The 25,616-nt window shown below is 52.0% G+C and overlaps 12 protein-coding genes across 13 annotated transcripts; 7 read left to right on the plus strand and 5 right to left on the minus strand.

Annotated features, from left to right (window-relative positions):
• The first annotated feature begins 827 nt into the window (after positions 1-827).
• On the plus strand, positions 828-2,696 carry PV05_01432 (uncharacterized protein). Its single transcript, XM_013466423.1, has 4 exons — positions 828-1,172; positions 1,225-1,245; positions 1,292-2,181; positions 2,264-2,696. The coding sequence occupies exons 1-4, from the start codon at positions 1,118-1,120 to the stop codon at positions 2,480-2,482; spliced, it is 1,185 nt and encodes a 394-aa protein (XP_013321877.1). The 5' UTR covers positions 828-1,117; the 3' UTR covers positions 2,483-2,696.
• PV05_01433 lies at positions 2,489-4,066 on the minus strand. Of its 2 annotated transcripts, XM_013466425.1 has the most exons (3): positions 3,954-4,066; positions 3,629-3,779; positions 2,489-3,571 (listed from the first exon to the last, which is right to left on the minus strand). In XM_013466425.1, the coding sequence occupies exons 1-3, from the start codon at positions 3,963-3,965 to the stop codon at positions 2,742-2,744; spliced, it is 993 nt and encodes a 330-aa protein (XP_013321879.1). In that variant the 5' UTR covers positions 3,966-4,066; the 3' UTR covers positions 2,489-2,741. The 2 variants fall into 2 exon arrangements, with proteins under 2 accessions (XP_013321879.1, XP_013321878.1); XM_013466424.1 differs by lacking the exon at positions 3,954-4,066 and having other exon boundaries at positions 3,629-3,842.
• A 255-nt stretch (positions 4,067-4,321) lies between these two features.
• On the plus strand, positions 4,322-5,272 carry PV05_01434 (uncharacterized protein). The gene is made up of 2 exons (XM_013466426.1): positions 4,322-4,688; positions 4,739-5,272. Exons 1-2 carry the CDS (start codon positions 4,454-4,456, stop codon positions 4,840-4,842), a joined length of 339 nt encoding a protein of 112 aa, XP_013321880.1. The 5' UTR covers positions 4,322-4,453; the 3' UTR covers positions 4,843-5,272.
• A 206-nt stretch (positions 5,273-5,478) lies between these two features.
• Positions 5,479-6,702, minus strand: PV05_01435 (uncharacterized protein; the record flags this gene model as incomplete). The annotated part of the gene is made up of 1 exon (XM_013466427.1): positions 5,479-6,702. The coding sequence occupies one exon, from the start codon at positions 6,700-6,702 to the stop codon at positions 5,479-5,481; it is 1,224 nt and encodes a 407-aa protein (XP_013321881.1).
• A 318-nt stretch (positions 6,703-7,020) lies between these two features.
• PV05_01436 (uncharacterized protein) lies at positions 7,021-7,941 on the minus strand (the record flags this gene model as incomplete). Its single annotated transcript, XM_013466428.1, has 1 exon — positions 7,021-7,941. The coding sequence occupies one exon, from the start codon at positions 7,939-7,941 to the stop codon at positions 7,021-7,023; it is 921 nt and encodes a 306-aa protein (XP_013321882.1).
• Positions 7,942-8,231: 290 nt separating this feature from the next.
• On the plus strand, positions 8,232-12,398 carry PV05_01437 (uncharacterized protein; the record flags this gene model as incomplete). Its single annotated transcript, XM_013466429.1, has 1 exon — positions 8,232-12,398. The coding sequence occupies one exon, from the start codon at positions 8,232-8,234 to the stop codon at positions 12,396-12,398; it is 4,167 nt and encodes a 1,388-aa protein (XP_013321883.1).
• A 362-nt stretch (positions 12,399-12,760) lies between these two features.
• On the plus strand, positions 12,761-13,696 carry PV05_01438 (uncharacterized protein; the record flags this gene model as incomplete). Its single annotated transcript, XM_013466430.1, has 3 exons — positions 12,761-12,857; positions 12,922-13,273; positions 13,405-13,696. The coding sequence occupies 3 exons, from the start codon at positions 12,761-12,763 to the stop codon at positions 13,694-13,696; spliced, it is 741 nt and encodes a 246-aa protein (XP_013321884.1).
• A 690-nt stretch (positions 13,697-14,386) lies between these two features.
• PV05_01439 (uncharacterized protein) lies at positions 14,387-15,898 on the minus strand. The gene is made up of 2 exons (XM_013466431.1): positions 15,614-15,898; positions 14,387-15,550 (listed from the first exon to the last, which is right to left on the minus strand). Exons 1-2 carry the CDS (start codon positions 15,698-15,700, stop codon positions 14,444-14,446), a joined length of 1,194 nt encoding a protein of 397 aa, XP_013321885.1. The 5' UTR covers positions 15,701-15,898; the 3' UTR covers positions 14,387-14,443.
• Positions 15,899-15,943: 45 nt separating this feature from the next.
• PV05_01440 (uncharacterized protein) lies at positions 15,944-17,524 on the minus strand. The gene is made up of 2 exons (XM_013466432.1): positions 17,364-17,524; positions 15,944-17,309 (listed from the first exon to the last, which is right to left on the minus strand). The coding sequence occupies exons 1-2, from the start codon at positions 17,457-17,459 to the stop codon at positions 16,743-16,745; spliced, it is 663 nt and encodes a 220-aa protein (XP_013321886.1). The 5' UTR covers positions 17,460-17,524; the 3' UTR covers positions 15,944-16,742.
• Positions 17,525-17,860: 336 nt separating this feature from the next.
• On the plus strand, positions 17,861-19,954 carry PV05_01441 (uncharacterized protein; the record flags this gene model as incomplete). The annotated part of the gene is made up of 1 exon (XM_013466433.1): positions 17,861-19,954. One exon carries the CDS (start codon positions 17,861-17,863, stop codon positions 19,952-19,954), a length of 2,094 nt encoding a protein of 697 aa, XP_013321887.1.
• Positions 19,955-21,357: 1,403 nt separating this feature from the next.
• PV05_01442 (uncharacterized protein) lies at positions 21,358-23,339 on the plus strand (the record flags this gene model as incomplete). The annotated part of the gene is made up of 7 exons (XM_013466434.1): positions 21,358-21,449; positions 21,499-21,527; positions 21,577-22,114; positions 22,166-22,392; positions 22,441-22,769; positions 22,821-22,957; positions 23,012-23,339. 7 exons carry the CDS (start codon positions 21,358-21,360, stop codon positions 23,337-23,339), a joined length of 1,680 nt encoding a protein of 559 aa, XP_013321888.1.
• Positions 23,340-23,830: 491 nt separating this feature from the next.
• On the plus strand, positions 23,831-25,353 carry PV05_01443 (uncharacterized protein). Its single transcript, XM_013466435.1, has 2 exons — positions 23,831-24,188; positions 24,254-25,353. Exons 1-2 carry the CDS (start codon positions 24,181-24,183, stop codon positions 25,104-25,106), a joined length of 861 nt encoding a protein of 286 aa, XP_013321889.1. The 5' UTR covers positions 23,831-24,180; the 3' UTR covers positions 25,107-25,353.
• Positions 25,354-25,616: the final 263 nt, after the last annotated feature.

A 25,616-nucleotide genomic window follows, 5' to 3' on the forward strand; every position in this document is an offset into this window, starting at 1 on the left:
ATGGCTCTCTCACAGTACTCGTAGGTACGGGTAGGCTACCAGTAGGCTACCTTAGCCACTGGCTAGTGAATCCGCTGGGGCGTTCGAGCTTTGAGCCTCCAAGAACCTTTGCGGGGAGTTAGTGAGCCTTTTCAGGCCTAGTCACAGCCTATTGCCGATTATTAGTTGCTTGGACTTGATCGTTTTCGGCCTCGCGCAGGCGGGGCAAGCAAGCTGGTGAGGCTCGAGCCAGGCAAGAAGACCTGGGCTTTCGGATTTTACACGGTGACAATTCAGACAGGTGTGACACTGTGTAGGATTCTCCCAGCCGTCAGTCAAACCTTGATATGAAGGCCACGAAGGCCAAGGGAGCAAATCTCGGACTCCTGACAGAACCTGTTGCTCTCTTGCCTTGTTGCCTTTTGCACAGCCCACAACCGAAGGGGTTCCAGAGCAATGTATCTCGATCAACTGTACAGACACTCTTCGCTGGGCTGTATGCCGCCCTCTTCAGTTTCGCAGCAATCAAAACCATGCCTCTGTCTAGCCGGCTCACAGCTGTAAAATGACTTCAAGGACATGGCTAGATGGAGCATCAGTTCCCATGCTACTCCGCAATGCAAAATCGAACATGATTATCAACACAGAAGAGCAATCAACCGACAGCATCAGGTAGGGACTTCCCCAATAACCACATGGCGGGCGTGGTACAGAGTCCCTCACTCCTAGAGAGTCCCTCGAGTCCTTCTTCTAGGTCTTAGGGCGGCGCGACCCCTCCGCTCAAACTTCGTATAGGCGCCCGAGTTGACGACCTCCAACCAACCATATCCTCACTCTCTTACAACACTCCAAGATGATAGAAGCCAGTCTCCTCCGTGAGATCCTGAACGGCGGCTAACGCCTCGCTGGTCGTCGCTCTCTAAATATACTTTTCTCATGTTATTTCGTCTTGACGCCGAGATGCCCAGCTTCGAATAAAGCGACCTTATTTTGTCTTCTATCCCTCAGTCTTGACCCAAAGTTTACTGCTTGCATCTGCTTCTCGCCCTGCTTACAATTCCTGTGCATTGCAATTCAACATCTGTCCATCTGTTCGTCTGTTCTTCGGTCCCCGTCTGCTTGGTTGACTTGAAGTGTCATGTCGTATCCACCACCACCTGGCTCAGGGCAGCCGCATGGAGGATACTATCCTCGTACGCTCACTTCCCGGAGCGACCGTGGAACAGTAACTAACAGGCACCGCAGCACCTCCAGACAACAGTCAAGGTACGAGTCCATAACAGCCATCGATTCCGCTGCTAATCATATCCAGCATTCCCTCCTCCACCGACTTCACCTCCAGCCAACGTCAACTACTTCCCTCCACCACCGTCAGGACAATCCCCTCCTCCCAATCCCGCCTTTCCCCCCCCTCCCATCTCATATGTATCACAAACACCGTCCCCTCCTCCTCTTCGACAACCCACGGCGCAGCGTCCCTTCAATTATGGCGCGGTTCCTGCCTCTGCCCCGGCTCACAGAACGACCTTTGACCATTCTGCGATTCACAACCGGCAACCTTCCTACAACGGAACATCCCAGACCGAACCCGGAGCCTCTCCTCACCCAGACAAGTCGGTCACGTCTCCACGGTTGCAAAAGCTGACACAAGAGATGGCAAATGTCATGAAGGCACCGACAGGACCACGCATGCCAGGCGTGCCAGAAGGGGAGCAATTTGTAGGCGTACAGGCTACATCGTCAGACGATGTGGGAACATTCAATGGCGGCTCCTACCGCATTTCACATCGGGATTCAAACTCCATTATCACGATACAACTTGCCATGGGCTGCCCACTTACCGTCAAGCCAGGCGCCATGATCGCCATGTCGCCCTCCATAACGCTGAAAGGAGCGATCAAGTTCAGCATGAAGAAGTTGCTGATCGGAGGTGAGATGGCCCACTCGACTTTTACCGGGCCTGGTGAATTACTCCTTGCTCCTAGCACGTTGGGGGATTTAACGATGCTTCGGATGCAAGGGAACGAGACGTGGAGTGTCGGGCGAGATGCGTTCCTGGCTTGTACGCAGGGTGTTGTCAAAGAGTACAAGAACCAGGGTTTCAGCAAAGCCATGTTTTCTGGTGAAGGAATGTTCGTCTACAAAATATCCGGGACAGGCTTGCTATGGATGTCCTCTTTCGGTGCAATCCTGAGAAAAGATGTGAGTTCACTGGCCTTCCTATTTCTCTGTCGAGTCTCGAGTCATGCTCAAGGACGTGTACTGATTTAAAATCTCATCACAGCTCGTCGAAGGCGAGCGATACATTATAGACAACGGCCATCTCGTGGCCTGGAATTGCAAATATGTCCTTGAACGTGTCGCAAGTGGTGGTATCATATCTGGCCTTTCTAGCGGAGAGGGTCTGGTCTGCAAATTCTCAGGCCCAGGGACGGTTTATATGCAAACAAGGAACCCCTCAGCGTTTTCGGCATACATGAGCGGTCAAACATTTCGAGAATGATTTATGGGACCATTTTTAATTAGCATCTCAAACAGCGAGCATGATGGTCTGAAACGAGAATCTAATCTTGGATACTTGAAGCCTTTTCTTTCATTCCATAAATGAATCTTCATGGCACAAGGCTCGCCTTGAAACTATGGAACATGGTTCCCCATCATTCTGTCAAGGGGCCTTAGCAGACCAATTCATGATCATCAAAGTTTCGTCCTCAATGTCATTCTTCCCTTTCTAATCAATCTCCCAACCATGCACGCTTAATCTAACCTTGCATCCTCTTACGCTTGCCAACTTGGGCCGTAAATCCAGATTTGATGGCCGTAACCGACCGTCTCGACCCGCAACTGTTGCATGTGACGAAGTACAACCGATTTTCACCCTTGCTCAGCTCCGTATTTGGCGATCTGCACGTCTTGCAGGTCACATATTCGACGATATAACGCCTGAGCACGTTCTCGATCTGTTTCTGCTGGAATCTTCCCTTGATGACCAATCGTTTGCTGCCGTCCACACTGCCGCTCGTACCCAATTCTGCGAAAAGAAACTGCGTGACGTGCTCGTCATTTCGGTTCATGCGCTTGCAGATTTCCGCAATGTTCGCAAAAATGGTCTTTTTGTTTCCTTCACGTAGACACTGTGGCGGGGGGATTTTGTAGGATCTGGAGCCCGACGACAGAATGTCCGGGTTGTGCTCGTTGACAAGTTGGAAGAAGCGCTTCAACAATAAGTCGTAAGAGATGGGCGTGGTCGCCTCGTGGGCCCAGATCCCGGTGCCGGCGGACATGTCGCCTGTTTGTTCCTGCGGTTGGTCGGCGCTGGTTTCTACTGGACCATCGGCGCCAGGCTCGAGTCCCGCAGAAGCGAGCTTCGCGGCGAAGTCATCACCAGCGGCCTCTGTTTTCTTGGTGGACTTCTTCTTCTTTTTCTTCAGAGCTGTTGGATCGAAGGCGTCGTCAACAGGGGCGGCTTCGGAGTCAGCTGGAGTCTCGCCGTCGGCGATCTTTGGCTTGGAGGATGATTTCTTTTTCTTCTTGTTCAGGCCCGCAAACATGTCGGTCATTTCGTCAACGGCTTTGTCTGAGGACTCTGGCGCTGCAGATGGAGTTAGTGGGTGAGATCGGGAACAAGAGGATGGCAAGAGAGGCGTACGCGAAGAGTGCTTTTCAGCTGTGGGATTGTCTTCGGCAGTGTTGGTGGGCGCTTCTGAGATTTCGCCATTCTCGTCCATGATTGTGTCGTCGCCGCTGAAGGCTACGGATTTGCGCGGCTTGCGTTCGTGAGGTGCCTGAGGTGCTTCTTGCTGTACGAGGGAAATGTCAGTATGACTTGTCTGCACGGGTGTAGGTATCTTAGTGGTGGCAAGGTGAATGGGGGTTGATTTCTGCGCAGTGGGGCGAGGTGCAGGAGGTTTCAGTTGCGAGTCGAGTGATGCTGCGTGTAGGTGTGGAGAGTGTGTGACGTTCTGGGTGCTTACCACTTCCGCCATGTTAAATATGTCTTGAATGGGTAGATCAGAAGGTGCGCTGCGATTGTGTATCTCTTCGTTGTAAGGTGGTCGAGGTTGAAGTTACGGAAGGGATGTTCTGGAAAGTTGGAAACTCATTATTTGAATTTAGAAATTCGAGGCAGAGCGTGAGTCAGTATTCCGTGATGTCACGTGGGCGTCACTGGGACGCGCTCGTCATATTGCAGCTGTCTGACCAGATATATACTGGCACATTCCGTGCTACTGCAGGCATCAGAGAGCGGCATTATTCTGTCTTACTGCCGCCATTCCGCCATTCGTGAATATCGACTTTCTAAGTAGTCTTGCCGATTGCGATTCGTAGACGGAACATCAGTGTAAAGTCAGACGCAGCCTTCTCACCATTACTGTCATAGTCCACACTGGCTTGTCGTATGGCTTGAACTACTGTGTTACAGAGGTATCTCTGGCGACCTGCCGCTAGCTGTGCCTCCATCATCCTCCACACCATGTCCGACGACATTGCAGCTTCATTCGTCGATCCTACGGCAAACATCGATGAGAGCGACATTGAAGACCTCCCCTCAGAGCCTGATTCGGACGATGTCACTGTGAGCGAGGAAGATTTTGAATCAGATGCTGAAAGAGAGTGGAAGGAAAGTCTGCAACAGCTGGAGATGTTGTTGACGATGGTCATTGTGCCTTACGCTGGGAAATACTTTGGCAGGAAGTTTGCATACTGGGGTATGTTAGAGGCCTGGGAAGTAGGCGTTTTGAATGCTGACGTGTGGCAGGATGGAAGAGATATATGGAGTGGCAATACCCGGTTGAGATTGTCGTGACGAACAAAGCCGCGTTCAGAGGGACCGGTGCCGTGGCTGCTGCTGCCCCGTTGTGAAAACAGGATTTGTGGGCATGCTTTTGCGAAGTACGACCAGCCAAACGATATTGGTCGAATCCACGAAGAGCGGCTGGTAGAGGAGCAGTCTCACGGGTCAAAGTCTATCGAGCAGCGGCAGAGGTCTAATCCCGTCTCCTCGACTTCAATCTCAAGAGACCTCACTTCGGGGAAGTCTGCTCGAGTAAGATGAATTTCGTCGAGTACAGTCGAGCCAACGAACAGCAAGCCGAGCACAGCAAGAGTCACGGGCAGTCCGCTGGAGAATCGGAAATCTGTCTTCCACTGGAGGTTGTTTTATGGCAGAGGATGTACCTAGATCGCCCAATCTGGACTGGTATTTGCCAAAACCATGGTTTGCAAGTAACCCTAGTAGCCGACATGCTCGTAGCAGGTTCTCATATACATTGCTGCTTTGCTCGCTTCCTGACTTTCGAGGCTCCTGCCCGCCTTTCTCGACGCCTCCCTGTTCTTGTCCGTTGCGCATGTAGACGCAGCCAGTGGTGTATTGCCTCATCTGTAGCCGATGTCTGGCCAGGCCTTTGAACCCATTGTCAAGCATTTGTACGTTCTGTCCTACAACAATAAGCCACAGTTGTCGTTGTGCGAGCCATGCCGCCACAGAATTGCGTGGTGTCAAGACCAAGAATCGATCAATGCAGACCTGCCATTGGGCACATTGAGCTCGACGGCCACCTGTCTGGTCAGGGGAAGCGACGCCGACCGCTCGGCCCTTTGTACAGCAAAACAGCGCATTGGGTTGGTTTGCAGACTTGTAGTGGTAAGCCAAAGCGCGAACCGACGGTCTTCAGAGCACAAGATACTTCGTCCTCGAAAACCAGGGATATAATGTCGAATAGCTGGCCGCACTGTTGTATCAGACCACAATGGCTGCCGCGCCGTCCAAGCCTGGTGCACCATGCTCGAGCAAAAGTCGAAGAGGTATTGGGACAGTCCCAGTTGCGTGATTACACTGCCGATGACATCCTGTCGCGGAGTCCAGATGTCCCCGGGCCGCCTCGATGTGTGGTCTATGGCCACAGCAAGAGTCGGTAATCTGAAAACATTTCGCACATTGTTGTCTCCTGGCCTGCGGAAATTGTACAGCCATCGCCAGTGATAGATGATGCAACAGACCGACTTGTAGTCCCAGAATGGCAACACTTCTGGCTTTGGCGGCGCTTCGTCTTCCACCGACGCATGAACTGGACGGCTTCCATCGACCTCGTAAAACACAAGGCTGACACGGAGCTGCGAGTATCGCACCATGATCTTGTACATTATTGAAGCGAGAACAAGCGCTGCTGCTTGATGAGATACCATGGCTTTTCGGGCTGTGAGGTCGTCTTTGCGTCCGTGGAGTACGCCAGGATAGTTACGCTGCTCCCAATTTACCGTAGCCCTTTGACTTTGCAGTTCCGGTACGATATGGATAACGACATTGTACGCCCAGTTGGTTCTGATGGCAGGCAGCAGGCGCGTCCATAATTTGTCCTGATAATGGTTGGACGCCTCCGTAATTCTTTTCCGGTCGCCCGCTGGCACGGGTCCTAACAGCTGCACATCGATAGTATTCGGTATGATCAATAGAACATTGACAATATCGTGGAATCGACGGCAGGTCAACTTCAAATCCAGTACAGTGTTCTGCAAACACGGAGTCTGAACCCTATCGAACAGCTCTGGACAAGAGAGGCGAGTTACAGGTCCGATTGCATGGCGCATAATGCAGCTGAGGACTTCATTGGGAAGCCATGCGACCTCTGAGGCATTGTCCACAGGCTGTGCAGGCTTGTGAATAGGTCGGTCATCGTTGTCAGCCTGAGAGACAGAGTTATAAATTGTGCTGCCGGCCGACATTTTTGTGACCTCTTTTCGCTGATCTGATGTGTACCTTACGCAGTCCGCGGACTCATAAGGAAGAGGAAGAGATAGTGCTGTGTCTGGTGGGAAGGAGAGAAAAGGATGCGGTCGAAGGTCGCGCCTTCTTTATATATATAAAAGGGAATGCAAATGTCCTCAGGAGTCAGAGTCACCTAAAACCTAGTTGCGTTTTGAACCGTGGTACTGGAACGTTGGGCGCGTTGGAGGCCGTGCAATGACTTGTAAGTGCATGCCAACCTGATGTCTTTCATGACAATGTATGGACCATGCTTGTTGTAGGACACTGTGCTGAAGTCACTGGATATCGTCGAAAGCATGAAATTTGCGGAATGGTTCACCCACAACTTTTCCACTTGGGTCGAACATGACTCCCTCGCTACGGAGCAGCTCAGTCTTCTTGTTAGCATATTTGCCATCCTTACCCCAGTCACCGTTGAATCCACCGATGGTTCTGTTGGCCGCCAGGACACGGTGACAAGGCACGTCTGGGGCAAAGGGATTGTTGCGCATGCCGTTGCCGACAGCACGGGCAGATGAGTTCAAGTAGTCAGACATCGCTGCATAGGTAGTATAGCGACCCTTTGGAACAGATAACAGCGTCGTGTACAGTTTCTTCCGATAAGGAGTGAGTGTTGGATCCGATACGATGCGGTTCAGGGTATTCTTGATATCTTCGATGTTGGTACGAGTTTGCCAGACATTCTCAATACCCGGAGTCTTCTCAGGCGATTTGATTTCTGGTTCGAACTGCAGGGTAGATTGGCGGTTGGCTACTTTTATTTTCTTCTTGGAGTCTACCTGTGGTTCGTTCGAAGTGTCTGAAGATCGTTTTCTCTTCGACCTTGCGTCGCCTTCAAGGGTATCGGATGGCGTGGCAGTATGGTAGCCATACTTTCCTTGGTCTTTGTTTCTACAGCGTAAGCTCACCGCGTCGAGGTGGCGCAAATCAGCCTTTCCAGCTTTGATGTCCTCGCCCAATGCGATGGCGTTGCGGAGTTGCTCTTGACTCATGTTTTTGGTAGCTGGCTTCTGAATGACTTTGTCCCACTGCTTCAATCCATTTCCTATCGTATTGTCAAGGATGATGCGAGCGAAGCAATGGTCAAGTGTCACAGGCCACTTTGTTTGAGCGGCATCGCGGGCTTTTGCAAGATTGGGGAGAGTTTGAGTGTGGAGCGTCTTCCATTGTGTTCGTAGGTATTCAAGCTCAGACATATTGTGCAGCTTTAAGCCATGGCTCGATAGGTGTTCAGATCGAGGAACCAGGATGTGAATACTAGTAGTGCTGACGGTGCTCATGCAATCAAGCTCGCCCCATCGCGTAAGTGCCGCGTGCTTGATGACGTGCCCCCCAGACGCGGTCCTCGCGACGCGTCTCATTTAGATGCACATCGCCATAATTCCAAATGTGTGCGTTCTGTCCAGTCACAACCCGGTTGGTATCTTTCCTTCATACTATGCTAGATGCTGGAATCACTTAGTAGCTTCTGCGAAGGACGTCCAGAATGTCTTCACCACCAGGATCGCCATTTTCCATCGGCTCGCCCGTCAGTCCTTGCTCGAACGTCTTGACGCCTTCCCGAAAAGTACAGGCTTTGCTCGCCCAATTCGACGATTCTGATGCGGATGAGCCTTCACCCACTCCACACGGCAGTCGCATATCTACAAATGTTCGTTTCAGTGGTAGCCGCAATGCTGCAGGCAGTCAAACTGGCGCGCAAGAGGACGATGATTCAGAGGAAGAGGACGATTTACCCATGGCACCACAATCAAAGATTGCCGCCCGACTACAAGGCTTAAGCACAACATCCACTTCTTCAAAGAGAAACGACATCCCCGTGCCAGAACGTTCACGCCCAAGTTCGGCCGACGTGTTGGACGATGAAGGCATACTACAACCTGGGATGAGAAGGAGGCTTCTCACGAAGCGCAAAAGCAGTCCTGTCGAAGAAGCAGCTACCGCCCGTGCCTCGAGATCGGCTTCTCCCTCTTCTGCTTCCTCGTTACCGTCCCCTCCCTCTGCCCGGCCTCATTTCATCCCAGAACGTTCTGGTTCTGATGATGGAGAAGACCAACTTAATGCCGGCAAATCAAAGTTTTTAGCTCTAGTTGCAAAACACCGCACCCAACGACTTGAGAGGGAGGCCGAAGAAGAGGCAAAGCGCAAGTCGCGTCATGAAAATCTCGAGTCCCTTGGGAAAAAGAGTCGGCAACCGAGAGGATCGAGTCCTGCAGATGATACTGAGGAAGATAGTGACGTTTCTGGTGCTGATGGGGCCAAGAAGCTCTCAACGCAGGGGCGACCTACGCGAAAAGCTAGCAAGAAAGCTATAGAAGAAATGAGTCGGGAGACTCAACGTATGACCCGGAATATGCAGCTGGCCCATCAAGCTCGTACCAAGAAGAAGATCACCAAGGACAGTTTGCTAGCTCGCTTCAACTTTCCCATGGCCACATCCGCCGCAAGACTTGCAGCCAACCGTGAGGACAAAAGCCCTACCCCCGACAGCTCAAGTGCTGCTTCAGACAATGAAGGATTCGCTGGTCACGACACACCACCAACAAGTCCTCTACACGACGAGACCCGTGTCAGTGATCCCGGAAAGCAGCTTACACACGCTGGTACGGCACCGGTCGCCGTGGAAAACCAGCAAGTGGGCTACGACCTCCCCAGCTGGCGTGCAACTGTCTCGAACCGCGACAAAGGCAAAGGAAGAGCTCCATCGGAAGAGCCCATGCCACAACTTGCGCTGCCCACCATCGCCCATATGAGCTATCCAAATTTGCAGGAGCCGTCAGAGCCGAGCATCAAACCGACTATAAAACCACATAAGTCGAAGCGGCCTTTGGCGCCTGCAATCAAGGACGAAGCCGAAGATTCCGACTCTGATCTCGAAGTCATCACGTCTAAGGGTGATAGTCGCAAATATGCCGCATTCGAGCAACTTCCGAGACGAAAAGCAAAAGAAGCGCCTTCCCATCTTGCCTTGCGGTCACTGGCACACTTAAACGGCGGCGACGAGCGAAAGCACGCCATGAATGCTGCAGAAATGCAGGCCTCTTTGAGGAAAGCAGCTCGTCTTCAAGCACGGCAAGAAAGACAACAAAAGATTGAGGACCTCAAAGCGAAGGGCGTATTCATTCAGACATCAGAGGAGCGAGAACGTGAGCAGCAAGATCTGGAAGACCTGGTCGAGAAAGCCCGACAAGAAGCTGCTGAAATCCAAAAGCGCGAGAAAGCTCTTGCCAAGAAAGAGGGCAACTATATCAAGGATGCCTTAGACGATGACGATAGTGATGAAGATGAAGATTTTGAGGATCACGATGGCGCAGGAACTAGTGAAGAGTCAGGTGAAAATGGGGAAGATGACGAGGAGGAAGACGATCATGAACATGGCGGCTACAAGGACGACGAGAATTTGCTCGACAACGAAGCTGGCGAAGACGAAACGGAGGATGCGGAGAGTGATGCAGAGGACGCTGTTTCATGCTCCGAAGATGGCTCTGACACCGAGCTCGTCGAGCCCTCTGTTGCAAGAAAGAAGCGAGCGGTTCGAGTGCTGAGTGATGATGACGACGAAGATGATGAAGCGCCGTTGAATGACGAATCCTGCTCACCTCAACTCCCGGCTCCCGCTAAGACACCTCAGTCTGTTTTGCGTTCTGCGAGAAAGCAAATACCTGGGCTGCAAATGTCAGATGATCTTCCGATGGGATTAACTCAAGCTTTCGCTGCCACGATGGCGGATACTCAGAACCGGGACGTGGACATCAATCAGGAACAAGACAGTCTTATCATGACCATGGATCTGCCATCACCGAACATTGCAATGGTACCCCGACTACAGCGCGTTGAGTCAATCGACATCATTACAGATAGCCAGCCAGCATCTCAGACCCAGCCTCTCAATGTCGACCTTTCCTTCTCGGAGGTCCAAACGGTGCCCCAGTCACCTGCGAATGCGTTGGGCATGGGCGGCCATCAATTTACCCCTTCCCAGCCACAATTCGAACCAACCCAGGATGGTGGCTTCTTGTTGAGCCCTTTTGCAGGCAATCGTTTCGCAACCGAAACTCCTCAGCAGCTTGGGCCCCATTCAAGCGTTGAAACTGTGATGCTCCCAAATGCTCTCCAGGACAGCCCCCTTTTGCAGAGGACTTCCCGGCTTGGACGTGGTCGCGCGCATGCAGATAGTGAAGATGAGGGGGCAGAACCAGACACATCTGCCTTCGACATTATGCGTCGTGCTGCAAAGAAGAAAGAGCGTGAAGCTTTCGACAAAAGCAAGTCGCATGCCCGTGACATCATAGACGAGGCAGCAGAAGAATCCGAGGATGAGTATGCTGGGCTTGGTGGAGCAAGCGACGAAGAAGGGAATGACGAGGAGAACGAAGAGGACCGTGCGATGATCGATGAAGACACCCAGGTGGGAGTTGGCGACGAAGCTAAATTGGCGAAACTATTTGCAGACCGCGACCGTGAGCAGGATGAAGCAGCAGTTTCCAAATTGATGAAAGATATCACTACAGGCGCTTTCCGACGAAAGCGTGGTAATGATGACCTCGACTTGTCAGACGAGGAGGATGCTGCCAACAGACGACGCGAGGCGAAACGACGAGAATTCGCTAAGATGCGCCGAGAATTGCTCAAAGACGAAGCCGTGGGCAAGATTGCCGAAGACAAGAAGAAAGAAGCTTTCTTGCGTAGTATCGAAGATCGAGAAGTTAGCGAGGAGGACGATTTCGACCAGGAAGAGACGCAGCCGGAAGAAGAATCACAAGAACAGGAGAGCCAGCCGGCGCAGCACCCCGAAGACCGTGATACCTCCTTCGCGGTAACAGGAGATGATAGCGTCAAGCATACCCAGCCACTTGGGACTGCTGGAGAATCTCAACTCAACCAAATCAAGCGGCCCATCGGCCGCACACCTGCACACTTCAACCGCAAACCCACTACCCTTGCGGAGATCCGGGAATCCGTGTCGTTCCTGATTGAAGACCACGACTCGCAAGCGGCCACCATCGACCTTGGACTTTCTGATTCCGAGGACGAGCCAGAGGCGTACGTCAATCTGGACCGGCACTTCCAAGCTGCTGAAGCTGACGAGAACGCTGATGATGGCGATGACCTGGGGGACTTTATTGTAGATGACGACGGCTGCGCCAAAGACGAAAGCGCTTTCAAGAGGCCAGGACTACCTTACAGCGAGACACGTGCTCCATATTCGGAGCGCCGTACCAAAGAGAGACCGAACGTGGTCAATCGATTGAGTATGCTTCGTCAGTCGTCCTCGTCATCAGGCTCTTCGAGCAGCACGAAGATGGCATTTTATACATCAGCCTCGTCAGCCAGCGTGTCTTTCGGCAAGGTTCCAAGTCTCCTCCGGCGAGCAACAACCAATTCGAGTTTGGGTAGCATGGCTGGCAGGGACGAGAACGTGTCTGCAACTGGTGTAGTGATCAACAAGCCTGAACGCGGAAAAGCGAGTGATGAAAGGGAGTTTGTTCGAAAGGCTGGCGGTGGTCGACGAAATGCGGTCAACTACCGACCTACTATCAACGAAGAGAAGATGAGCCAGAGAGCAGGAATTGCCAAAAAGACCGCAAGCAAGGGCAAGAAAGCTGGGGCTGGGTTTCTCGGAGGTCTGTTCAGGCAAGACAGCTGGGCTTGATTACTTCAGCCGAATCGGATCTCAGGGGTCCTTGCATTCGATGTTTCAACGAACCAATAGACAAGTCTCAGCCGAGTGCTGTGGTGATTTTGCATGTTCTTCAGCCTACTATACGACTGACTCAACTAGCTGTACAAGCTTGCATTATTATTTTTCCATTTCTGAGCTTTTTGGTGTGACATGGGAACAATCGTCACAATACAAAGGGTCTGCTCCACAACTCTGCCGAAATCAGGCGTCCAACCTTCGATGTCCTTTCAGCAGTTATGGGCGGATTGCGTGCACTCGGATCTCGAGCATACATGAACCTCAAGTAACGTGGTGTGACGACCTTGAATTCCAGGTACATCTCGAGATGAAAAATGGCCACGGCTGAACTTGACTCGATTCTCGCAAGATATACCGACCCAGCAACGGGGAGCGTACAAGGCGCTACGTTTGTAGCCGTTGATAGTAAAGGTAAGTTTACTCTGTATCAGCAAAGCTCAAGATGCGATCTGATGATCGATTGACACGTGGGCAGGCCATACTATCTACTGTTCATCATCAGGCAGTCGAACAGCGGACAGATCTCAACCCCTCACGCCAGACACATTCACATGGATCGCCAGTCAAAGCAAGCTGGCCACCGCGGTTGCTGCTATGCAAGTCGTCGAGAAAGGACTGATCGGTCTCGACGACGACGCCCGCGATGTCCTGCCAACATTGAGGGACTTGAAAGTCCTGGTTGGGTTTGAGGGAGATGATGGTACTGAGGGCAGCGCTGAGAACGTTAGTTTCGACGCCGTTGCAAAGGGAGAGACCGGCAGTACATTCGGGACAGGTCCTGCAGGTATCCCTATCTTTGAAGACGTGAAAGGGCCGATTACGCTACGGTAAGTGCAGATTGAAGGCGCAACGTGACGGTATAGGATGGAGTGCTAACGATTCGCTATTGTCTGCCGGTCAACTCATGTCCCACACTTCTGGACGAGCTATTTCGGCCGCAAACGTTGAGCCAGGGAAGTGCGGCGGCGCTGCGGACATTCTTGACCAACCCGGGCGGTATGAGCCCGTTATGGACGGTGCCTGACCGGAACCTGATGCCGGTGGGCATGTCTCTAGCCGGTACGGTGAATTCACAGAATGTGCCGGGCAAGAGAAGAAGAGGTAGCGTCAATTGGGGCGGTTTGCCAAACCTGGCGTCGTGGATTGATCGTGAAGCAGGCCTGGCGGCGATGGATCCGGAGTGTTTGAGGTTGTTGACGGAGTTGGAGGAGGCGGTTTATAAGCTTTTGGACGAGAAGGAGACGACCTGAGGAAAGCTGAAGTCAGGGTATAGACGCTCGAAAGCCAATCGCCTCAAGATTATATCTTTCTCGTTCATGGGCGCAACGTCCGTCTTATCGTCCATTTTTGTCTCGCTCTTTTGGTCAATTGCAGGATGAGAGAGAGAAGGTGAAGTCGAAGGTCGAAATGTGAGCTTAAAATCTGCAATGGCTGCACCAGGCCCACACAGCGGTCCGTGATGAGTGTGCTCTCAGCGGTTAGGACGCCGCCCCGGGCGCCTAAGGCGTCCCCTTGGACTAACTGCGTTGTTTTGGTCGACTAAAAGAGGGCCTGGCAGGATGAGGAGATGTCTTTGGACATCTTGAGCAGTGGGCTGTACCAACGTAGACGGTTTTGAGGTCAAAGTTAGCATAATATCTGCGTCGTTGTCGATGAACGCGAATGGTTTGGGTGAGTGGGAAAAGATTGAATGAGGCTGAACCCCCTTTGAGATGTAGCCTTGCCAAGGTCGGCCATCACAGGCAGGAGGGGGAGTAAGTGCAGTTGGCTTCAAAATTACATGTTGTGCCCTTGCGAGGAGCGGAGCCGAGCAGCATCTTGATATCGAGTTTGTGGGTGACTCGAAGTCAAATTGCCGAAGTGAAAGGATGCCATCAGCCGCTGTCAGGTTGAAAGCTACAGGTACGGTATTCGCGCCACGGCAAAACACAAGTTTGTCACACAAGCTCAGCGCAGCCTTGATGATGAGGGATTGCTCCTGATGAGCTGTTCTCGCTCTATGATGGTGAGGATGGTGATACAGGATAGTGAGAACTCCCGCGGCCACCGACTTTTTCCAGTTCAGCCAGTTTCTCCTCAATCTCCTTGACTCTTCTGGCCGATGGTCCGAAGCCAATCATACAAACCTCGAGTTCCTTCCTCTTCCACTTCGCCGCATGCTTAATGTCACGCTTCCACTCAGCCCACTTCGCCATGCTTCGATATGTGTTCGCCAGAGGGATCCCGACGTGACATTCCTTGAGCAGGAGCTCCTCCAGTCTAGCCAGTGCACCCAGCGCTCCATTCACAACAGCATCTTGCCGAACTTCAACCTCGGGACCATCGCCCTCTGCGAACTTCTTGTCACAGCCCTGCAGGACCTTGACAGCCTCATACATACCTTTCCTCCTCTCGTCACTTTTCGCCCAGAACTCATTCTTCGGCTCACAAGCCTCGCACTTGCACACGAAACCGTAGTAGATCTGTTGCTTCCGCTGCCTTTTGGCCTTGGTCTCGAAAGCGGCTTTGTCATAGTTACTACAGACCTCCTTTCCTCGTGGAATGTCCCTGATGGCGCGAAACTCCAACTGATTGGTGCCTTCATTGTAGCAGAACTGCACATTCGGCACGCAGCTATGATTGATCCTGCTCGCGAAGCCGCCAATGGCTGATCCACCTTGTCCATCAGCCTTGAAGCCGTCGCAGTTGTAGCAGTTGCTGTAGTATATCGAGACGACGCGAGACATGCGGGATTTTTGTGCGTCAAACAGCTTGAGGTAAGCTTTCTGCTCGGAGCGAGGCAAGCGGGAGAATTCACGCTCAATGGCATCCGGGTCGTCCTCTTCGTCCTTGTCGAGGCTGATGAGTGGCTGCTCGGCCAAGATTAGGGTTCCGGCTTTGATCTTCCGGGTGGTGAACAGTGCCAGGCCGCGATCTGGAGTGGAAACGAGTTCAAGCAGGAGGTCTTGCGGTCTGGTGTCGGAAGCTGTTTCAGAATCGCTGCCGACAGGCGTTGCCATGGTTGTGGTCGCTCCGGAGCTGACATCGGGTTCCAGTGACGAAGGAGAGACTGGATCCAAGTTGTCTAAAGAGAGTGCTTGCATCTCATGAGCAGCGATCATTGCCTGTCGACCATGTTTAACCCGCTGCAAGGGGTGAATTCAGCATGTGGAGAGGCTGGCACGAACCTGGTCAAATTTGTGCCCTTGTAGCGGCATCGTGACGGTCATCTTTGCGGCGTTGATGGCCCTCACTTTACTCCGTTCCTTCTTCATTTTCGAGAAATTGTGTTCATACAGTGGTGAAGGGAAATGGCGCGGGTTAGAGAAGCGAGATTTGAGAGGCACGGTACGCCGTTATGTCCATGATTGCGGTATTTGTGATGAATGTCCCCGCCGGATCTTCTATTGGGTTACGATGATGGGAAGCATATGAGTGCTGTTGGGGACTGAGGACAGTAATATCGAGAGATGGGAAATGAAAGATGATAAGAAATATGTCTCAATGACATTTAGAAGCTCGTCACTTATGGATTTCTAATGTTATGGATACCAGCGAGCCAGGATGCAGGTCTCCAATTGGATCGCATGGGAATCTAGACCTCAGCCTTGTGGATTCCGGATCGAACCAACGGGGTTCCGATTTTGCATCGTCCTCGATACTACTCCTACGTACCTAGGTACACAGTACTTCGTATAGTACCTATTCTTCGCCAACACCCTAAACTCCAGGGACAGAGGCACTACCAGCCAGAACCGAAATCCCAGACCTGATGTGCGTCTAGTGAGGTGGAAGTTGGAAGATCGGCATCTTCGCAGAGCCAATATTGTGCATGCACGTTCCAGTCTCTTCTCGGTTGGGGTCGAAGACGGATATCGACTGGCATAAACCTTCACAATTCCGCAAAAACCCCACCCAAGCCATTCTATGTCGATAGCTCAGCAGTGTAGCCTTGGGTCACTCGTTCCGCATGTGTCGATCGACGAGCTCCCCGCACCCTGGATGAAACTCTGCGAGAGTCATCGATGGAGGCCTCATGCGGCAGAAGAAGATCGAGTCATCCTCGAAGACGCCTGCCGCTGCCCCATTGAAGCACATGTTTCAGAGCTCGTCTTCTCCTGTTGTCTTCACACATAAATGCCACTTCGTCGCGAAGTGATTCGTTTTGTGATTGGTGCATGCCTCATAATCGCATTTTGAAAGGGCTGGAGTTACCGTCGGATATTGGGTTAACGATAACGAACGGCAAGACCCCAATGGCAGACGTTATGGTGTGTCCGGAGCGATCTGCAGATTGGCCCGGTTCATCACCCCCAGTCACTTTCGGTTCCTCTCTGCGGCTTCGTGGAGTTTCAGCCTGTCCACTAGCTTCTGTCTCATGAAGTCAGACAGACCTAAGATGCCATCATTGGTGCAGATGCGATATGTTCCACTGGGCTCGTATCTCCCATGACCATCAACAAACTGCCCATTCCCGTCGACTTCAATACTTCCAAAAATATCTTCTGGGTCAGGAATACGTCCGAAGTCCGGAACACGTCGTTGATCATAGACATGAACAAAACCACCTCGACCGCCGCTACCGTAGCCACCCTGGTCACTGGCACCGAAAGAACCGTTCTCCTGCCTGCGCATGGGCTGGGAGAACGAGAAGCCAGCGGAAGACACCATGACCGCCGCCTGAGACTGAACAAAAGGATCTGAGTGTGCGTGCTCGGCCATGACAGCTTGCAGTATAGGAAGAAATCTTGGATTCTCCTTTAAGGATGACGGCGATGGCGGGAGTTGACTTGTCGAGCCTATGGCTATAGAGGGAGTAGGTGGCTCTGTAGACAGGAAAGTGAGGATGTGCGAGGAAGGATCCTTAGGGTCCCTAAAGGCATACTGTTGGAACCATCAGACACTGTAAAAGGATGGAATTGGAAGGACGCTGCTTACAATGTGACTGTTATTGCTGAGAGTTGACACAGAACGGAGCTGATTCGGGAAGCGTGGAGCCTGCCGTAGCATCCGAGCAGTCAATGTTATGCTCATGATGTCTGAAAACGAGTTGAAGGACGGTCTTCACATTAGGAAGAGTTATAACTGTGATAGAATTGTTTAGGGACATTTGAAGCAGAACCTTTTTCGGAGAAGCTGTTCATGACGTCTTTTGTTGATGTGCAGCCTTGCTTAGTAATACTGCTCCAACCGACAAGGCTGGATCGCTTGAGTTTCCCAATACGATTCCCATATTGTGGATTTTGGCAAGGCGATGTTCACATGCACGCCGAGTAGCCGTGGCTACCTATGGTCGTCACCTGCGCGCGCAACTGCCGTACTTGCTACTTGCAAGCTTTGGACAACGGCCTTACACGGTGGAATCAACTGACAGGCGGTGGATCTGGAGAAGATGCGACATCGCTTTTGTTGGACAGCAACGTGAGCAAAGCATCATGGCTACCCCGACTATATCGCAGGCAGTCTCGACTCCTAAGACGTATCTTACTCCGAGCAAAGTCATGGCCTCTCCTCGTCCTGGAACGTCGAGTAATGCCGGTCGACCGCTTTCCTACAAGTCTCCTGCCGTCAAGACTCCTGCCTCGGCCCAAGGCCATGGCCACCACGTCAGTGGCTCCTCCCAACCCTCCTCTACTCCCCTCGGGACTGCCACGCTGCATGATGACCTGCTGGCGCTGAACTCACCTGCTGCAGCCATAATGGCCTCCATGGGCTCAACCGGTATGACGCCATTGGCGGGTGGTGCAGATGGTTTAGGCATCACCACAAACGGCCAAGGAAGCTCATTGAGACCTACTGGCGGCCCTACCAACCCCGCAGCTGAGCGTCAGCATAGAATACAATTGGTGGCAGATATTCTCAAAGGTCGAGTAGCAGGTCGTGGGGTAACCCGAGAAGGGGTGGAGAGAATAGCACAATTACAAGGCTTGACTACCTTGTGGACCGACGAGGAAAATCTCTTGATTGCCGGAAATACAGTCGACCTCGAGGTCATTTTCGATGCAGTCGATCGTGATCGGGTAAAAGATGTCATTTTCAAGCTTAATACGCTTGAGAGCGCAGAGCTGCAAGAGCAAGGAACACAGATCTTCAAGGAAAACCTCAAACCCTTGACCATAGTTGACGGAATCTCTCGATGGACAGACCTGGGGACCTACGAATCCAATCTGCAGTACCTCAGTCAACTAGACCGCATTGAAGGTGGCACTCCCTGTTTCAACGCCGTCAACAGCCTGTACGATGCATTCCAAAAGATCTGGAATGCTGAGAAAGAGAGGTTCAAGCCCTCCTCCGCGCGGAAACACCTCAGACGTTCCGCCGTAGGCAAACCGTACATGGATCAAACACCCAGACTGGGACTGTCGATCGATTATTGGAGCCGCAGAGCAGATGCGCCACTGTCATCTGGGGAGGACGACAAGGCCGACAATAATGATGTCTACACTGCAAGAATATCTTGTGAGCAGGGTGCGCCATTCGTGATTCCGACTCAAGATTGGGTGTCTGAGGATATCTTTACGCGAGAAAACCAACCGAACGACGATATTGAAGTTGGAAAGCTGGAGCCCGACTGGCGCGAACCTTTCCATCACGCTGGAGACTCGGGTCAGGCTGGAAAGGCCGACACGAATGATGCAACCACAGAGAAGCCGGTTGACGAAGCATCTAGCCTCCTGGATATGCACTTCATTTCCACCCTGTCGCCAGAGGTTTATCTACCTTTGAATGTAGCGGCCGCCCTTACGGAGCTGGCCATGTTCGAAATAGACCAAGAGCTGGCAGTGACCTATCAAAAAGCCTTACAAGACCACTTCAACACCACCAAAGCCCGTGGCGCTCAAAGCACCTCTGAAGAAAGGTGGCCCAGGTGTCTGCCAATCACCACCCAAGGCGATCCACTACGGTACCGACGCCATTCATACGCTTTGCATTCGGCCCAACACGCGTCCGCGCTTTGGTGCTATCCGGTAACACATCTGAAGTTTACGCATCCAAGACAACTTTCGGCGGCAATACCGATTCTCCGGCAGTATGCTTTGGTCTGGAGTCTTCTACGAAGTCTCGTGGACTTCGCGGATGCTGAACTAGATGGCGAGTTGGCAGCCTCTCACAATCCCAGATTAACCAATATGTCGGGAAGGCCGGCCAGATTTTCGAAACGTAGTAACATCAAAGCCATCAACTCCAGACTGGACGATCTGCTCAGCAACAAGACCACAGCAGCCAGCAATGATGTGTTGCCGGTTGATGTAGGCCTTGACACGGTCTTTGACAGCACGAAAGCAAAGCTAGATATCTATGTCCCTTTGAATGGGCGGCTTGCGGAAGGAAGGCAGAGCCCCTTCATTTTTGTTTCTTTGAACATCTGCCAAGATGGGAAGGTTGAGGTCAATGACTTGAGCGGGGTGCAATGTGGTGACGAAAAGACCGCCGCTCTTCGAAGCAACATTGTCCAGATCATCACGGTAACCGAAGATATTGGCATCGTCGTAGAGTGGCTTCTGGAAAGAGCTCGAGGGCCAGTATGAGGATGGCACAACGCTCTCAGCCTCCAACAAAGCAATTCCAGACCTTGCAGCAGCTGTAGCACCTGGGTGGCCGTGTTTTCACTTGGTTCTGCTCATTTCGGAGGGTTGGCCTAGTGAGGAATCGCGGTCATCCGAACAATCAAAATCGTTCATCAACGTCTTCAAAGCTTCGCCGAGATGCATGAAACATGCCATGGACCGCTTTTCGACCCGTAGGTCTTGACTTTGAACCCTCATTGTTTTCAGCGCAGCTAACACGAGGCTGCTGATACAGTGGCTGGGAGGCACAAGGTCCGGGATTGCCTATTTCGGAAAGGCCGAGCTGCCTCTAGAACGATGGGCGACCGGCTCGCCAGCAAGAATCCTCCAGACCTTGTCAACGTTCCCTTCGATCAGACTGTGCCGGACAACGGAGTACTTTGCGGAGCGGGTCTGTCGTCCCACGGGGTAGCATGGCGTGACTGTTCCCCAAGCCGACCATGCCGTGTATATGCAACCCCTCGAAGTGTTCGTACCAAGGTGAAACTATTTCGCACTCGTACGAAAGCAAAGTGACAGTGTATACTTACGCGGCACGTTTTGGCAAAGAGTCCCTCCTCATGTTCAAAAATGCGCTATCCACTGTGATGGGTACAGCGCCCTCGACCTCGTTCATAGCGGGCTCTGATCGTCAAGGCATTCCACGTGTGAAGAGGAGCCATTGAGCTGGAGATAATTTGTGTGTCCCTACGACTACGACTACTCGTCCCTGGCGGAACTCCGGAGGCTGTGGAAACCAACGTGGACCTGCAAGACGAGCTTTAGCATAGCATACTTGGAGCCTACACAATTCTCCCAGACTGGGGGTTGTGGGTAATGCTACATACGAGTACCACAGTAAACGTCGTCAGACTCTGTCACGGATGTCGTCTCTCGCCTGAGATCGCGGTGGGTTAAGGAGTCCCGAGCTTGAACAGCCACTGGCATCATTCCGGGTCCAAGGAACTGCCTTTTATGGTAACCCGACAAGTTCAAGCACACCCTGCGGAGGCGGCAGAAAATCCGTCGTGCTGATCCAGACTCCACGTTATCCTCAACGACCCCACAATCAATGCAACAATCGGAGCTTTTGTACGTGTCCTTGGGGTGTATTGGATTGACGGAGCCAACCACGGTATCCCTTACAGTGGGCATTGGGTCAATCAAGGATGCTACGAGCTATGATACCAAGATTCGTCTTTACCAGTTCCACGCGCAAATTCTTATGGTCCGCTCCTCATACACCGCTTGCTCTCTATGTCTGGGGTGACTACCAGGGAAGTGCATTCGTATTTAAGGATCGCACGCGCTCGAAGATATTCCATTGATCTCTTTACATTAGGACCCCGTACTTCAAGATCAAGGACAAGGAAAACGCGTTCATCATGCAGCTGTTCCGTGGACGCAATCGGTACTTGGGCCTTCGTGGCAGCAAGCTCAACGTTGCGATCGGGATAATCGCAGGCACTGATTTTTTGTGAGATAGCAACATTCTAGCCGAGACCTTCGTACTGACAATGCGACAGACTCTTTGGCTACGACCAGGGCGTCATGGGTATGTCCACGGACGACGTCGACTCGAAGCCTTCACTAATACGTTACAGGTGGTCTATTGACCTTGCCTGCCTTTACATCAGTCTTTCCCGAGATCGACACAACGAGACCGGGCTTGACACAGAGTCAGGCAAATCATGTCTCGACGATCCAGGGCATATCCGTCGCTTCCTACAATGTCGGGTGTTTCTTTGGCGCAATTGCATGCATATGGATAGGTGAACTCCTCGGTCGACGCAAGACAATTTTCCTCGGCTCGGCGATAATGGTTATTGGTGCAACCCTTCAGTGCACTGCATTTAGCCTGCCACATTTCATCGTTGGTCGACTCATTACAGGTATGGGAAATGGTCTCAATACATCGACTGTACCAATTTGGCAGTCGGAATGTTCAAAGTCCCATCGTCGAGGGCAAATGGTCATGGTGGAAGGGGCTCTGATCACCGGCGGTATTTGCATATCCTACTGGATCGACTTTGGCTTCTCTTTCATCAACAACCAGGCTTCATGGCGGTTCCCAATCGCTTTTCAAATCGTGTTTGCACTTTTCATCCTTGTATTCATTCTGGAGCTTCCGGAATCACCCCGGTATGTTCTACATGAGAATCGCCCAGCAATGGAGCGCTAATTCTGCAATAGTTGGCTCATCTTGAAGGGCCATGAGCAGGAAGCCATGGAAGTGCTCGCTGCTCTCTCCGAAAAGTCCATCGAGGACAAATACGTTGCGTCCGAGTTTGCAGCCATCAAGGACACGGTTCTTGAACAACAAAAGGCCACTTTCCGCGATTTGTTCACCATGGGCGAAGACCGTCACTTCCATCGTGTGGCGCTTGCATATGTCAATCAAGTTTTCCAGCAAATTTCAGGTATCAATCTCATTCAAAAGTTCCACGTGTCCAATCTAATTCAAACAGGTATTAATTTGATCACATATTACGCTGCCACGATATATCAGAACGAGATTGGATTGACGCCATTTATTTCGCGCATTCTTGCTGCATGCAACGGCACCGAATACTTTTTGGCCTCTTGGATTGCTGTCTTCATCATTGAGAAAGTCGGTCGCCGAAAGCTCATGTTGTTCGGTGCTGCCGGTATGTCAGCTTCGATGGTCATCCTTGCCGTTATGACCAAGGTTGGCGGCACTGCATGTGGTATCGTTGCCGCCGCCTTCCTCTTTATTTTCAATACGTTCTTCGCCATCGGATGGCTCGGCATGACATGGCTGTACCCTGCTGAAATCGTAAGTATCTGTTCTTCTCCTCGTTAAGAACCTTGTGCTGACAATTTGGAGGTACCCCTGCGCATTCGAGCACCCAGCAACGCCTTGTCCACGAGCGCCAATTGGGCATTCAATTTCATGGTCGTCATGATAACCCCGGTATCTTTTTCCAGCATCGGGTACAAGACATATATCATCTTTGCTGTCATGTGAGTTAGGGCGTGAGGATATGCTGTGACTCGGGCACTAACAGTGAATACTAGCAATGCATTCATCTTCCCAGTCGTCTACTTTTTCTACCCAGAGACGGCTTATCGCTCTCTCGAAGAGATGGACGCGATTTTCCACAAGACCAGGAACATCTTCACAGTGGTAGGGACTGCAAAGAACGAGCCTCATCGCTTTGGCAAGAACGGTGAAATGTTGATCGATTACGAGGAGACCGAAGAGCATCAGCGACGAGCGAGCACGGCTGAACGCAGGGCTAGCGTCCTGAGTCAGAACCAGTATGACTCTGAGAAGGGAGTCCATCACGAGAATGAGAAGTTTAGGGGCAATCCTGGTGGACCCTTACCGATTGGCGGTGTCTGATTGTGGTGGTGGATGATGGATGATACCAAGATTCATCGAATGTCACCACGAAGATTGTGAGGATGAGATGAGATTGGAGCGCGCTTCCTTTGACTCGGCGCCTGGAGCAGATGGTCGTAATGACTGGAGATTACTGGTAATCCCAAGAACTTGCAGGCGAGCTTTAATCGCAGTTTATGCTGAGAAGCTCCAATCTTGGAAGAGCAAACATGACCTGTGGTCTGGCCACATGCAGATGGCCGATGCCTACAGTGTTGCTTTGATCAAGTGTGCTCAGAGTTGCTTACTTGATCACTTCTGAGTGAGTCCAACAACATTTGTGACGATCTATCAGGTAGATTCATAGAATACTACGGCGGCAGAGAACAAACTTACCATTCGCCCGAAAAGGAAGTTTTGATATATTCCAGACGGGAACCGCGGAGAGCGCATTGTAACCGCCTCCCGCCTCCCGCCTCCCCACGACTGTTACTACTCGATAGTCAGCAGGGATCAAAGGCCTATTACTCTTCATTCCGATTGCACCATTACGACTACTGATGAACCATCGCCAGTGGCTGATCTTCAAGCGCGTATAACTAGCAAACATCGCTCGTCGCCTATTGAGACCCCTGCTCTGTGCTTTGGCAGCCTGACTAATTGATCTGTGCATCTTCAGCTTGGTATCGCTTGCTTAGCGAGGCCTTCAGTTTTTGTTATATCAACAAACGACCGCACCTCTCAACTCGACCACCGGGCATCCTTTCATCCCGATAAACTGGCGCCCAGATCACTTCCACGTCTCCAGCTGACTCAGAATCATTTTCTCCTACCAAAACCTCTCCTCCAGTCAACACGTAGGATGTCTGAGTAAGAGCGCCCCCTCCGTTTTCTGCCGTTCTTCGCTTGTAGATTGACATTCCGCTTCATCGCAGCCTCGCAGATCTTGCCTCTAAACTCTTCAATGCGAAACTTGACTTCCGGCCCAAGATCGTCCCCACAGCCAAACGAGTCCGCGGCGTCTTGAACGGCAGGTACATCTTCGACACCACCGACGCCAAACTCGTCTGGGAGCACAAATACTTTCCTCAGTACTGGATCCCAAAATCCGATTTTTCGGCGACGGCCAAATTTGAGGACGACAAGCCGGTCTCGGGCATCCAGTCGTCAACATCGAAATTGTCCGTTGAAGGCGGCAAACCCGTCTCGACACTCCTCGTGCCCGACTCGTTCAACTCCGAACTCGCGGGCCACGTCAAGATCGACTTCAAAGCCCTGGATGCCTGGTATGAGGAGCAGGCCCAGGTCCTGTATCATCCCAAAGACCCCTATCACCGCGTGGACATTTTGCCATCCGGCCGCAAAGTGCGCGTTGAGATCGATGGCGTCTGTCTAGCCGACACAGGCGACGAGGGCGGCGTCATGTCCTTGTGGGAGACGAATTTCCCAGGTCGGTGGTACCTGCCTCGCACGGCGATCAGGTGGGAGTATCTCACGCCTAGCGAGACGCATACGGGGTGTCCGTACAAGGGAGAAGCGAGCTATTACAATGCCGTCGTGAATGGGAAGGAGCACAAGGATGTGGTGTGGTGGTATAAGAATCCGACGCTGGAAAGCGGACAGGTCGCGGGCATGTTATGCTTCTATCCGGATAAGGTCGATACTTGGGTCGATGGGAAGCCGATCGAGAAGATTGGGATGCCTGGGCTACCTCCGGGCGCGAAGAAGCAGAATGAAGAGGATGTCAAGGTGAATGGAGGGTCAGGGTCGAAGGGTGGTAGCTGTTGAGATACTAGTAGGACTGGAGTCGGGCTTGGTTGCTAAACAGGACTCAGACAATCTAAGTGAGGCACAAGTATGGGGGGCTTTCGAAGGGAAGGGATAAGTATTGGTATTTAGTGTGTGAATGCAGTGTTGCTGCGATTCCAGTGAACTACATGCCTGTACCTCACACTGAATGCCTACCTACTAGTAGTGTGACACCCACTCTCTCTGGACATCACGGGCGACATTGGCATTGTATGGTCAGGAGCACTTTGATGTCATTGGCAGCCTTACCTGGTCAGGTCTCTCGATACCCATGGAGGTAGATTCTAACAATAGGCAGGTAGGCGTTGCTCATTGATACCATACACATCTGGTAATAATCTTGCTTCAGTCCTACAGGGGTGGTGTCAGAAGGACATTGGAGGCGATTAAGTTATGGGCGCTGTGGGCGGTTCATGCCTAACTTAGCACCCATCATCACTCGTACATGACGCTGTAATGACCTAGAAACAGAACCCCTACCTGGGTGCC

This window comes from Exophiala xenobiotica (assembly GCF_000835505.1).
Source record: "Exophiala xenobiotica strain CBS 118157 unplaced genomic scaffold supercont1.1, whole genome shotgun sequence".
NCBI lineage: Eukaryota > Fungi > Ascomycota > Eurotiomycetes > Chaetothyriales > Herpotrichiellaceae > Exophiala > Exophiala xenobiotica.

Bases quoted from the DNA above. Each gene is read 5' to 3' on its own strand.
- PV05_01432 (XM_013466423.1), top strand. From the start codon at position 1,118: ATGTCGTATCCACCACCACCTGGCTCAGGGCAGCCGCATGGAGGATAC. The intron at 1,173-1,224 runs GTACGCTCACTT...CAGGCACCGCAG, and splicing joins GCATGGAGGATACTATCCTC to CACCTCCAGACAACAGTCAA. The intron at 1,246-1,291 runs GTACGAGTCCAT...AATCATATCCAG, and splicing joins ACCTCCAGACAACAGTCAAG to CATTCCCTCCTCCACCGACT.
- PV05_01433 (XM_013466425.1), bottom strand. The intron at 3,572-3,628 runs GTACGCCTCTCT...CTCCATCTGCAG, and splicing joins AGCTGAAAAGCACTCTTCGC to CGCCAGAGTCCTCAGACAAA.
- PV05_01434 (XM_013466426.1), top strand. From the start codon at position 4,454: ATGTCCGACGACATTGCAGCTTCATTCGTCGATCCTACGGCAAACATC. The intron at 4,689-4,738 runs GTATGTTAGAGG...GACGTGTGGCAG, and splicing joins CAGGAAGTTTGCATACTGGG to GATGGAAGAGATATATGGAG.
- PV05_01439 (XM_013466431.1), bottom strand. From the start codon at position 15,700: ATGAAGAAGGAACGGAGTAAAGTGAGGGCCATCAACGCCGCAAAGATG. The intron at 15,551-15,613 runs GTTCGTGCCAGC...CATGGTCGACAG, and splicing joins AAGGGCACAAATTTGACCAG to GCAATGATCGCTGCTCATGA.
- PV05_01440 (XM_013466432.1), bottom strand. From the start codon at position 17,459: ATGAGCATAACATTGACTGCTCGGATGCTACGGCAGGCTCCACGCTTC. The intron at 17,310-17,363 runs GTAAGCAGCGTC...TGGTTCCAACAG, and splicing joins TCAGCAATAACAGTCACATT to TATGCCTTTAGGGACCCTAA.